This window comes from Hippocampus guttulatus, chromosome 3 (genome assembly GCF_054856545.1).
Source record: "Hippocampus guttulatus isolate MCC_2025c chromosome 3, RoL_Hgut_1.0, whole genome shotgun sequence".
NCBI lineage: Eukaryota > Metazoa > Chordata > Actinopteri > Syngnathiformes > Syngnathidae > Hippocampus > Hippocampus guttulatus.
The window spans coordinates 18531612-18545171 of NC_141263.1; the positions used below are offsets into that span (position 1 = coordinate 18531612).

General features: G+C 42.2%; 1 protein-coding gene across 2 annotated transcripts in view; it reads left to right on the top strand.

Moving 5' to 3' along the window:
* Positions 1-13560, top strand: part of ush2a (Usher syndrome 2A (autosomal recessive, mild)) — a 154739-nt gene that overhangs the window by 98138 nt on the left and 43041 nt on the right. For both annotated transcript variants that reach the window (XM_086107236.1, XM_086107237.1), the window contains exons 57-63: positions 838-1040; positions 1108-1220; positions 1312-1540; positions 2197-2365; positions 2445-2666; positions 10149-10372; positions 11242-11542. In XM_086107236.1, the coding sequence (XP_085963362.1) occupies positions 838-1040; positions 1108-1220; positions 1312-1540; positions 2197-2365; positions 2445-2666; positions 10149-10372; positions 11242-11542 (1461 nt within the window). The remainder of the gene's footprint in view (positions 1-837; positions 1041-1107; positions 1221-1311; positions 1541-2196; positions 2366-2444; positions 2667-10148; positions 10373-11241; positions 11543-13560) is intronic.

Consider the following 13560-nt stretch of genomic DNA (forward strand, 5'->3'; position numbering starts at 1 on the left):
AATATTAGAAATGTGTGCATTGTAGTTCTGTGTCATTTGATAAGGTTAGCTCATTCCTAATGTTTGTTTTTCTCCCATCTATTGAAATAAAACTTGGACTTCATTATTCATTGTTGGAACTTTACAAAAATCGCACTCGGCGTCATCGTCAGAGGGCGTTATGTACTTTCATTTGTGATACGTGTATTCTTTTTTTTATTATTGAAAGTTCCCCCCGTTGTGCAACTCATAAAAGTGATCTTGTCTTTCCTTTCCGTTTCCTTTCTCTTTATTACCCCCCTGTCTTTTGAAGTGTAATCGCACATGGATGCCTTTCTTTTCCTCGCTCATCTGAGCAGTAGATTAAAAAGTGCATTAAGACCATTGGGTGCTAAATGCAGAGCATGACTCGTTTAACTAAGAGGAATTCTAGTTTGCTTGTTTTTTTTTCCTTTTGTCCATAAGACGTCACACATGAGGGCAGTGCCCAGCCATCAGTTTGTTCCATTTAAACTTTTATTGAGAAAAATGAACCCAAACAGTTCAGAGGTAGTCAGTACAGACAGAACTGCATTCTCCAGACTTTTCATTTTAACTCACAGTTTTTGACAGTTTTACAAGTCTGGTCTTGTGATCCCAAGATTAGAGCTGTTTCAGAGCATTTAAAAGTTTTTAGCACTGTGGATTTTGTGAAACGGTTTACATGCGCTGTCATCAAATCAGTGCGACTTGAATATGTGGCAAGTGAAGTTGTGTTATCGCGTCCTTGTTTCTCTTGAAACGCTTGTGCTGATGATCAAGTCTCAAACCCTTACTTTGCCTGAGCTCAATGAAGTTTTCGGGTTCACCAATCCTCAGAGCCAGATGGGATGTCTGCCCCGGAGGTGGTTCCAGTTAACAGCAGCGCCGTTCGTGTGCTCTGGTCACCTCCTCTGCAACCTAACGGAGTCATTACTGCTTACCGAGTTTACATTGATGACCGCTTCCGTGTCCGCTTGGACAACAGCTCCGGGTCCTTCCTGCTGGGGAATCTGCTGCCTTTTACTGTTTACAACATTCAGGTACACACACCGACATACAGAAAGTGCAGCGTTGGGTGTTTCTTAATGAGTGTCTGTTCTATTTCAGCTGGAGGTGTGCACCGTTTATGCATGTGTGCGTAGTAACGTTACTCAGACAACCACTGTGGAGGACTTACCTGCCGGCATGACCACCCCGCATGCTCAAGTACTCAGTCCGAGGTGATGCCGTATATATTTTGACACGTCAGAGTGTTTGACTGAGTACAGCCACACCTCACCTTCGTCGTCATCATTTTTTGTCACCTCTCAGGGTTGTCAAGTTGGACTGGTCGCCTCCAAGCCGACCAAGCGGCATCATGCTCGGTTATGATGTCTTAAGACGGACCTTTGGGGCATGCGGCTCAAGGTCCGCGGGAGTCACGCCCGATGAGAGGAAAGCGTCAGAAGATGGGGGCAGCATCATTTTCGGCTGCTCTTTTTTACATTGTCCAGCTACTCATCGTGTGTGTGGGACGTCCTGCTTCCAACCTGACCAACAGGTGATTAGGGCCAGATGTATTTTGTCCTGTTCTTCTTGAAAGCGTTTCTGCTTTTCTTTTTGTTGTTAAAAGTGAGGTTACAGGCGCTCGCCAATTTTTTAGGGCGGTAACTGGCATTGTAAGTCGAATGTTGTTGTTCATACCTGCATTTGGTTGTCATTTGTTGCACATTCACTTAATCCAGAAACATTATGAATCAATTCATGAATTAAACTGTGATAATGTACGCACTAAAGCAAATGACTACATTGGATTTGGTCTGTTGTCAAGATCCCTCAAACCTCAATGCAAGATTAATATTCTATCAAGGAGTGTTGTAAAAGCAGGAAAAAGTAAAATTATACAAAAAAAAACCAATGCTTTTTATAGTATGACTCCTAGATATTTTTGTTTGTAAATTTGACTTTGCAATCAAGTATTCATATTTTTGCATTCAGAGTCAAAGATGTGTGAAGTCACAATTTTCAACCCCTCTCCTTTCAACTTTCAGAGATTATTGTAATGAGCAACGAAAAAAAGCCTCCATGATTTCTTCCACTTAAAAATGCTAGGCCCAACATTTATATTCGTACATCAGCATTGTCATCAGGGGCCCTCCTTTGTAATGAGCGAACACCGTTGTTGACTTGATTTCATCATGAATTTTTGTTAACCAGGTTTGCTGCGCTGGAATCTTGTACCGGAAAAAAACACATCATTACTGCTGTGTTGAAAACTACCTGAGCTTTCCAAATTCCACCAGCCCAGTCTGTTGCAATGGCAAACTGTTGCCAGCTCTCCCTCGCCACCACTGTTGTGGAGGATACTACGTACACCTCAAAGCTGGTATATTCCATAGCCCCTCTTCTTTTCTACTTTGGTTTCACTTTACAGCAGTTCCCTTCATCCGACCTTGTCTCTGTAGATGAATACTGCTGCCCTGACCACTCGCAGGGCCGCTTCTCAAGGGGGCCCGGGGACAGCTGCTGTGGGGGCGCTCCCTATGCCACCAAAGGCGGACAGCTGTGCTGCGGTGGGAGCCTACATGATGGTTACGGAGTCCAGTGTTGTGGAGGCCACGTTGTAGATGATGCACTGGTCTGCTGTGGTGGTGCTGAAGAAGGACAAGTGCATGCGTATATTCCAGGTGAGAGAATAGAGAGCACATCGTTTGAGTTTTGACTCGAGAAACAGACAGAGAAGAATTAAGCATCAGGGGAAGAGGTAGACACATGGTGCAGGAACGCGAGGTCATTTCCCTTTCTTTCTCCTGCAGTGTCCCAAAGCACCCGGCTAGCATGGCACAGATGGGACTGTGCGTGTGTGTGCGCTTACTTTTATGTGTGTGTGTGTATGTGCATATAGGTGAAAGAGTGTGTCATTAGACATCTCTGTCATGGCAGATGATGATGAAACACACTCTGGATGGCTCAGTTGAGGGCATTGCCAAGCACACAGCAGGACAAATAACACACACATTTTCGCTCCTCTTCGTGACACACACAATTTCACACACACATACACTTATGACACACACACACACACACACAGGGTACGCTCTGCGGGGTTCACGTAGTGTTGTGTGCCAGAGACAGACACATGGACTCTATTCATCACACATGAGCAAAGGCCCCATTTGTATACGGGCCTACCATTCTTTATTAGCCTGGAACATTTCAGATCCTTATAAACGTACACAAAAGCCAACAGACAAATTTCTAGGGATGCATGTTATCACTTTGCCATGTTTTTTAAGCCATTCACCGGTATGACATTGCCATTTAGACTTCCTTTCAATTTTTTTATTTCAAATATCACCTTTGTGTTTGTGTCTAACTTTTTCCACCCTCGCCGCTCCATCCTCTGGCCTTGTGTTCCTCCACACGCATCGAGCCACTTTTCCTTCCTCCTCTTCTCTGCCTGCTCTTCCCCCTCCTTCTCTTTTCTCCGCCACTCATCAGTCATTAGCGTTAGCTTCCCCATTGAGAGCATATGGTATGATGGATCGCAGAGCTAGCGGCGCTAGCGAGGCTAAGGGCCATTTGCCGGGTGCGCCGCGGTGTGGGGGGAGCCCTGGGGCCAGAGAGGCAACCTCGACCCCACACGTCTGCTTCGAGACCCTCCCAAACACAACATGCTCACCTATTATGGGATAGCCTGCTTAACCTTGGCACAGGTCACTCACGATGCACTCTCGCGCCATGTTGACGGATTTGAGGTTTTAATGGCAAACCGATTAGTGACAGACATGTTAAAATCCAGTCATTGAAATGTACGGATCAACCAACGGGGGAAAAAAAAAAAAAAAACAATTTGGAGGAGAAAAAAAGTATTTGAATAATATCATGCTCATAAATCCATGCAGCTGAATTCAAACCGCGGCTCCAAAAGAAGAAAGTGTGTGCAAGAAAAGAACTAGATGGAGCAGATTAAAGGAGGAGTGAAGGGTATCCCATTGTGCCCAGCTGATAGACTAGGTTAGGCTGATGTGATTACGGGGTCCCTGAAGTGCGATCTATCACACATTACCGTCCACACTGTCAACAACCATACAGACGCGCTGCGGGGGAACACCAATGCCAGGAGACAGCCGTCTGGCAACAGATACGCTGGCCTGCATGCACATGTGCACAGACAGAGATGCTCACGCCGGCGCACAATAACAATCATTATATATAATGTCAAAGCAACACCATCACTGGGAAAATATGCCTGATTGGGAAGCCCACTTGACTGCACATTGTCTGTTTGTTTTTTTGTTGTTTTTGTTTTTTTTGGGGGGGATGACTTGGGCCAAATGAAAGAAAATCTCATGAAATAGAACCAGGGTCAGAAATGTCACCACGCCATCCCTTTGCCTGCACTACATCTGATGAGGATTCTTTTCTGTCTCGTCTTGTCAGCACTTTACTGCGGCAATTATTAATCATACATGCATTGTTGCTTTTTGTGAAAGCAAGAACCCTGTTGATCTTGGAACATTGACTATTATCCATCTATCCATTCATCGATTTTCTCTAGCGCGTATTTTCATCAGGGTAAGCATATTCCAGCTCATTTAGGGCGAGAGGCAGAGTGAACCCTGGACTGGTCGTCAGTCAATCGCAGGGTGCATATATAGACAAATGGCCATTCACGTCCACGACAATTATGGTCTTCAATGAATATAACATGCATAGTTTTGGAATGTAGGGGGAAGCCAGAGTGCCCCGAGAAAACCCACGTAAGCAATGAGATATTTAAAGTCCAAACCTCAGAACTGAGAGACAGACATCCGAAGCCCTTAGCTAGCATTTTGCCTAATATGGCTTGTAATAAGGTGTATTGTATGAGGTCAAAGGTTTGTAGTCTATACACATCTTGCTTTTTCAGAAAGTGATTTTTTTTTTTGAGAAATTTAAAGTTGAATTTTTCTAGTTGAATAACTACTAAGTTTTGAACTCATTGAATTATCGTGTTTATTGATCAGGATTTCAGTATCGATCAAAATGATTCCAATTATTGACTAATTTATAGCCATAATCGCCCAGCCCTACGGGGGAGAGAACAAATTCCCATGAAATATCTCCGTGACACTTCGCCGAACAAGTTTTCGAAAATATTGTACCAGGTTTTCCTGCACGTCGGCCTGTGAGGTTTAAGTTCAAGACCAACTTTGAAATTCTTCAACTGGCCCGTATTTCCTCTCCAAATTTGCATGCTAGATGTTCTTGTAGGATTAAGGTGAGATTAAATGGTGTTTAAAAATACGTGTGTGGTTTCTATGGCCTCCCATTGCTCCCTGCCTCCCCCCCTGCTCGAGTCTCCGCCGCAGTGTGAGCTCCACTAATCATTTCCCCTTCACACTTCCACTTTATACAGTGCACCCCTCCACTGACCCTTCAGCCCCCCACCTTGCCCATTTCTCGGTGTGCGCGTGCCACTGCAAATAGCCTCCCCAAGTCCACATCTTCCTCTCTTTAAAAAATCTGAGCGTTCCTTTAACTCCTTCGCTGACTCCCTCCCTCTGTCCCAGCCCAGCAGGCCCCATCCAAACGTTCAAGGACAAATCTGAATATCCCTTTTCACCGTTTAAGTGTTAAAAGCCTGGCGGTGGTGGGGTGTTATCTTAACGCGCCTTGCCGTGCCATCATCAGAGCGCGTGATGAAAATGGCTGTGATGATGCTAAAAGAAAAAAAAAAGAGGAGGGGGAGAAAAAGTAATAATCAAATATGTTTTTCAAGGGCACAGTGACCATTTGCTGGCGGGAATTTATCCGAGTAGTTAAGCTTGCTTAGTCTGAGCCGAGTAGAGTTGGGAGAGTGGATGCATGTGCGTGCTTGCGGATTTATTTTTGTGTGTGCAAGAGTTGCATAGCATGTTTGTTTGTTTTTTTTTGTTTGCATTCATATGTTTTAACTTGTTTCTGCATCTTCTCAATATGTTTACATAGTTCCATGCTACTTTTATAGCCAGAGATAAACATTCTTTTCACGTTTCTGCCAAAAAAATAACACATAAATTTGAGTGAGGGTATCTGTATGTTATGTGTTCATGTCTGTGTGTGTGTGTGTGTGTGTGAGAGAATGTACTCTTGTCATTGCAAATCATGGCCAAAATTCCCTCACCAATGATGGGTAGTAAGCGGTTCAACAGCAGTGGATTCCAAACTGCAGCGTCTGGTTGATTTTTTTTTTTTTTTTTTAATAATAAAGTGCTCTTTGAACACAGGGAGACGTTTCTCTCTCTGTTAATGTACTTATGATGATGAATTTTCTATTACATAGGGTTTAATGACTGGTGAGAATAAATCCAGAGGTTGCCCGCTGCGTACAGTTGAGGACAGTCAGTCCGTCTTTACTCTATATTGTAGTACTCACTTGAATCTGTATATTTTGTCATTTGTTGTATTTCATAACATTTCTGATTGAATTAGAAAATATATTTTGAGACTTTATCACTTTTGTCGGACAACTGGCGTCTGGTTGCGTTGCTCAATGTACGGCAGGATTTACCGACGGAATTACCACGGAAAGCCTAATACACGCTAGCGGGGAAAAAAAATATTACAGTAGTGGAAGATGTTGGAAAACCCCTGCTGATTTGGACATAAAAAGACAAGAGTACAAATAGACTGTCGCTCAAATGGGAAAAAAAAATGATGGTGCCTGTTTTGTGCAGTAAACATGTTAAAAAGTTGACTGTCAACAGGAACTAAAAGCATAGTAGTTGTTTGACATGTCCTTTAAATTTCGTAGGAACTCAATGTTACCCAACATTTTTTGTCTGTATTTTTCTCCTCGCTCCACCAAAGCCACGGTAATATATTCAGGTATTTAAAAGTGTTTGATTTGTTTAAAGTTGTAGAAGGGTTTTAGTCTCCTAGAGAGCCCGGATAACCCTAATCCACAACACACATTTTTATCAGTAGTTCATTGGCAGGGCTAAATATTGACTTATCATTAAGTGGAATGACTGAAACCCTAATAATAATTCAGGTTGTCTAAGCACCTTGTGTTGATGCAGCGCTCCCTACGCTGTTAATGAATGTATGCAAATCCAACATAAATCTGAAGATTAGGGCCCAAGCGTTCCATGATGCTACAGAGAAAACAAGAGGTGTGTGTGTGTGTGTGTGCGATAAATTGTTGTCAACACGTACACACACACAAACACACACATTCACTGAAACACACAATGAGGACGAGGAAAAATAGTGCATTTTTTTTTCAAACGTGAGCACAGATAATGCTTTCAAAAGACAGAGATTGCATTTCTGTTTAGTGTGTGATAATATAAAACAAAAGTTTAGAAGCACATTCGTAAACAGTGGATGCACAAATGCTAAAGGAATTTTGCGGCGTGATTTTTTTTTATTTTATTTTTTTATGTAAATAGAGGAGCATGTTGATAACATTGGAGATTATAGTTTGGAGAGTAGCATTTTAAATACATTTTCAGGGCAGAGAAGATACAATACATGATTTGGAAAAAAAATGAAGTAAAAGCTGAGCCTTCAATGCTGCCTTCACAGACCCAAGCTTGGGATTTACCATATTTTACCAATACGCCTTTTTAACCGTACATCTATTCAATACAATGAATATGAAGTTCAATAGAAACTCATTTTTAGCGTTAAAATGGGAAGTCTCAAGCATTCCGTATGGTAATACTAACTCATATTTTTTTCAGTTTTGAAAAAGTGATGACATGTTTCCCTCAGACTGAATGTCCTTCAAAAGACAGTTAAAAGTTCCATTTAAAGTGACCTTATTGAAACCTGGTTGTTTTGTTGAATGACTTTTATGGTCCAGACAGTATCAACTGAAGGATGCCCAGTGAAATACAATGGGGGTTCTTTGCGACCATAAATTTTTGAGTTAGTCTTAGGGATAATGCGGCCCCAAGTTGATAACTCTCGATAGAGCCATAGCTATATGCAGACGGTGAACGGGCGCCGGCGCCGAGAAGAAAACTGGCGTAAAGGTGACGATGGCGAGAGGACAAGCGATGAGTGTAGAAAAGCTATCTGGAAAAGTGTTGAGCTGTTTATTTCCTCGTCATTGAAGCTGAAGTAAGGCGCTGAGGGAATTGGCCAGCGAGCCTCTGCTCTGCAACAGCTGCCGCCGCTAAGTGAGTTACCGGCCGTCACACTGCCTTTATGTCACACAATCACAAAGACGTCCACGCGTGCATATTGTGCTGTCACGCGGTGCCGAGGTTACAATGCACGGCAACGCGGCGACACACCAGAGATGAGATTCTCTGCCTGATTGTGTCAGTTAATAGAGCAGCCCCACAGCATTTGATTTGCATGAGGAGTTAACACTGATGGAGGTGTTAGACAATAAGTTATTTATCACACCGCAACTAGCTGCAGTCCCATTAGAGGACAAGGCCGTGACACAAAGCAATGACTTGGTGTTTAATGTCTGCTGTCAAATAAAATGAGCTCCACAGCTGGAGGCGGACGGCACTCCGGATCAGCATGTCATCAACTGTTTGGATACACTTACTAAATACCTCATGAAAGTTGCATTATTTTAACCAGAAGCTGGATAATCGCCAAAGACCAGGGGCTAAAGGTTCTTATAGTTTTACCCGCGCTGATTTAGAATGAGAGGCTTTTACTATTTGACTCTGGTTAAAATGCAATCTGTCCTTTTTGCTCAGGAAGAATATTGAAGTCGTTCTCCGCATTGCTCATTTCAATTTCTAGTGCATCCTCACAGCAGGTGATTTGCTGACTCAGCTTTATAGCAGGACAATATTATGGCCCTAATCCACTGGGAGGCCGCAGCATGACAATCCCTTCAGTTAAGCTGTGTTGATGTCTCACTAACCTGATTGCCTCAACTTGGGTAATTACCAGGGCCACAGGAGAGACGCTTTACCATCTTCGGCTCCCTCTGACTTTTGTTTCACCCTCACATCTCCGACCTCACCTTTTCCACACGCACGCCAATGTCACATACCTGTATTTCTGCTGTGCTACTTTTGTCACTTCAGAACTGTTTTGCGACATTTTTATTGTTGCACCACAGCTCGCAGCGAAACAATTTCGTTGTGAGTCAAGAAGCATACCCTCAGCTGTGAGAAAATTGGTGGTACAGTACTCTACTTTGCTTCTAAAAAATTAAATTTACGCCAGATATCAAGATGTAAAGATAATCAAACATTCAGATGTTTGACTCTCACTGAACAGATTACAAAAGTTGTTTTGTATCATAAAATAAGAACAATGTGTACTGTACTTTCAGATTCATTTTCCACTCGGGTTCATAAGACAATGTTTTTATTAATTTATCTATTTATTTACTTTTTCTTAGTATTTTACTTGGTTTCTCTCAGCAACTTTGAATGTTGAAGAACACTAAATGAAACACAGATTTTTTTTCTCATTATGACATGCAGAACATGTGATGTGATGGATATGCTTTAACCCTTTCAGGGACAGCGGTTACTACGGTAGACAGCTTATTATGTTGTCAGGTTACAGGGTGCATGTAAGGTTTAAGCAGCATGTTCCAATGCAATGAGGTGTGTACTATATTTAAAAAAAAAAACAATTCCAAAACTCAAGGGAAAACTCTTGAAAAACAAACAACAACTGGCACTGTACAAAATTCAAAGGTGAACAAACAAGAATTTTACTGAAGCGTCCGTGGTCACAATCATACCTTTGCAGGTTAACAATCGCAGTCCTTGTCACCGCCAATAGTCCCCGTCGAAACATCACACTTATACTCACTACCTCAAAAGTCCCAATAAAAAGATGAAAATGGAAATGAGCATCTACTTTTGACTTTTAGGCTGTATTTTATTCAACATATTAAATAGGATGATTTGTACTCATACTCATTCATTCCCAGGCACTCTTTAAAAAATATATCGGGATGATCAGATCACGCTTATTTGGTTTTGTGACCTTTAAATGTTCAGAAAATAATAATATGGATCACCTGATACCAGATCACCTGATACCAGATCAACTGAAAATCACATGATCAGCCGCAGTTTCCAATCGCGTTATTGTATCGGGACATCCTGACTTTTTTGTATTTTTGTTTTTTACACGTGGGAGGGGAAAGGAGGGTCTGAAAATGGCTGGCATTGAATGACTTTTAACTCGCTCCTTTTCTTCCTCAGGTTTTTCCTGCTGTGCTCAAGAGTATATCAACTCATCAACATCTCTTTGCTGCATGGGCAGCGATGGAATTCCAACAATACATCCATCGGGCAATAATACAGTCAAACTGAAGTGCTGTGGGTCAAAGGTTGTACTTCAAGAACAAGAGTGCTGCAATGGAATTGGTTTGGATTCTCAACGGCACGTGTGTGCCAGCAGGCCTACACCAGGCCTTTTGATGGAGGTTTGTATCGGCCCGTTTTTCGATTCAAAAGTTTTATCCTGCTTACATTTTTTTTGATTCCACATGAGAGCATTGAGTGTAATCTTTTGGTCACAGTCATTTGGGAGGGAGTGTTTTTTTTAACCATGTATTGTTTGTGACCTCTTCATTTTTTCACTTTTTATCCCACAAACAATATAGCATGACCAACTATATCTCAATGCTGCCCCGAGCCCCGAGGAGAGACCTTTACATTGTTTCTGAGTAAGGCTTAGGCATGTCAATAAAATTTCTTAATCAGCTATGGGAAAATTAATATTCAATTAATCAATTTGTTAACTTTGTGAAATATTCCAAATGACAATTGAGTGGAACAACAGCCACATCCGGTTAGATGAGATGAAACCTTGGAGTTGGGGGCTCCTCTGTCTTCCATTCATCATTTCAGGTCAAGTGGTGTCAGCACACACACGCACACACACAGATAAATGCTCACTGTGGTGAGTGCACAAGACGTCAAAGGGTAGCAACCCATTAGCTGTAATGATGTCATTAAGGTCGTTGCATCACATAGCTCACATCACACTTTTCCTACTCAAAAGTATTGGGACACTTTGCTGTGACGCCTATAGGGCGTGAATATTGGTTCAAATATTTCCCTCCCAGGTTATAACAGCTTTACGTTTTCTTATTTGCCCATTAGTTCAGAAGAAAGTTTGTTAGTTGGACCTGGCCAGCCAACAATTCTAACTCATTTCTTCATTGACCTTGCTTAGGACAATAGTCTCTAAGCTGCTCCCACAAAGTTTGGATTTTTGTAAAAATGTCCCGTGTTGATGAGTATAAATTTTTCTCACTATACTGAGCTGTCTCTTCCCCCTCTTCTTCAGAGTGGCTGTTTGCAGGGTGCCGTTTGTCCAGTGGCTGCATCCTCCACAGCCTACTGTGGCTCCTGTGACATTGACCCATCGAAGATCGCCTGCACGTGGGTCATGTCTGCACACCCTGACGCTCCCTCCGCTACATCCTCATCTACGATCCACGCCACATCTGAGACACTCATCACAGGATCCCACACACATACAAACATCAGTTATCAGCACGCTGGCCTTCTGGGTCATGAGGGGATCTTGTGTCCATCCCATGAGGAGGTCGTGTACAGCGGAGATGCCAAAAAATACACCTATACAGGTAATTTTAAAAAAAAAATTTTGTTGTTGTTGTCTAGAATAATTACAGCATATAACAGTAGCAGTTGTTATCGTTACGTTTGTGCTAACTCAGCAGGGCACTTCTGTTGAACTTTCTGCCAGGGACTGCTGCTGTGCTCTGCTTCTTTTTTTATTGACGTTATCAAGCGATTTGTATAGAGTATTTACTTATTTTCCTGCTCCATGTGTTACAGTGGACCCTCAAGTTGAAATCAATCCATTACGGGATGCCGGTTAACCTCTGAATTCAATTGCAAATAATGGAAAATACATAGGAATAACATGACTGCTCATCGTGATCTTTATGATTATATTTAATCACTGATAGTGTAGTGATTCACTCTGTTCTGACTCAGTGATAGCGTCAATGTGAGTGATTGCCTGTCTTTATATGATCCCTGCTATTGACTTGGCAACCAGTTCAGGGTGGTAGGGTCCAAGTGAGCCCTCGTCAGGTTTTCGAGACCCGTTTTCCGAAAAATCTGAATTGTATGCCCACGGCGTTTCTCTGTATTTCCATTGCTTTCTGTGTTTGTGTATGAGGTGGTTAAGATAAGATCCGAGGCGATGCTGTGACACCATCTGGGCAGAGGTACATAAAGCTGTCACCACCCGCCATCCGCCAGATGCTGCCCATGCACGCACACACCGGTTATCACGCTTCCCTTCCAAACACATTGCGACGCTGACTGCAGTCACTTTTTAATCAAATACATGGACGGTTTTGAGGTGTGTGTCTATTTTCCGAAGCGCACCCTTTGTTTCATCGGCAAGTGCATTTTCACCACGTGTGTCTTTTTAGAGGCTGGGTTTTCAGTAATAGTAGTAGTAAAGGCATTAGTCCCAGACCGGTGGTTAAAACATGCTTTCATTTACAGCAACAGTCCCTTCGCTCTCCTAAAAGGCATGCTACGTATTTGTGCGAGTGTGGGCCAGTCCATCGGGCATTATATATACTTCTGTACACATAGCCAAGCAGAAGGGCTGTAACAAGGCCCCAGTCACCGCCTCGCATTTACAGCTTGCCGAGCAGCGACCACTGCATTTATTTGTTATACGTTCGTGTAATGTCTGCTGCCATTGGCAATGCTCCCTTAGTGGTTTACACAAATTGAACTGCTGTTACTGTAAGCACATAATATTTAGGAGCTGCACATTGACATGCTCCCTCTGTTATACTTCAATGCGCAATAGCTTTTGAATATTTTGACCGGTTTGACAATATCGTATTGGTGTGGTTACGTGTCATACTCCACGAGCCCGTACTGATACTTTGGTGACCTTATTTCGCTGCACAAGAGGGGCAAACTATTGGAAACTGCTCTCGGTGATCCCCAGTTCATCTGGACATCACTGCAAACTGCAAACATTGGCTTGTAATGTCAGACATGTTCACAGTTCTCGTATTCCGTCGTTATGCATGTTTTGATGATTTTTATGGCGACAAAGTGTATTGATATTCCTTGCCGAGTACAGTCCAGGTCATGCACATCGTAATTCAAATGCACGCACGGTGATTAAAAGTGCAACATTTAAAAGCAGTTACAAAATTAAAAGGATTTAAAAGCAAAGTAAAGGAATTCAAAAATAGCTTTCTAAAATTGGCAAAAGTGCATGCAGTGCAAGAACAAGATTTTTGAAAACATGATTTTAAAAATACTTTGGCATTGTTTTTACTCTAATTGAAAAACATTTGGTCTGTTTGAAATTTTTATTTATTCATATTGTTCCCTCTGAAAATAAAGGAGACCAGCAAATCGGGCACCCTATTAAACACAAGTAAAGAGGAAAAAAAAAATTTTTAAGAGAGGGGGTTTGTTTTGGGTAGGACAGGCGTATGATACGGCGGTGCTTGATATTCACTGGATTTTGCGGTAATTATAACTTGTGTTTTTTAAGCCATAGCCTGTATGCGGTTCCGGATTACATTTCCTTTCGAACGATTACTTGTCAATCCTTTCACAGACATCAGAATATATAGTTTATCCCAAGCAGAAA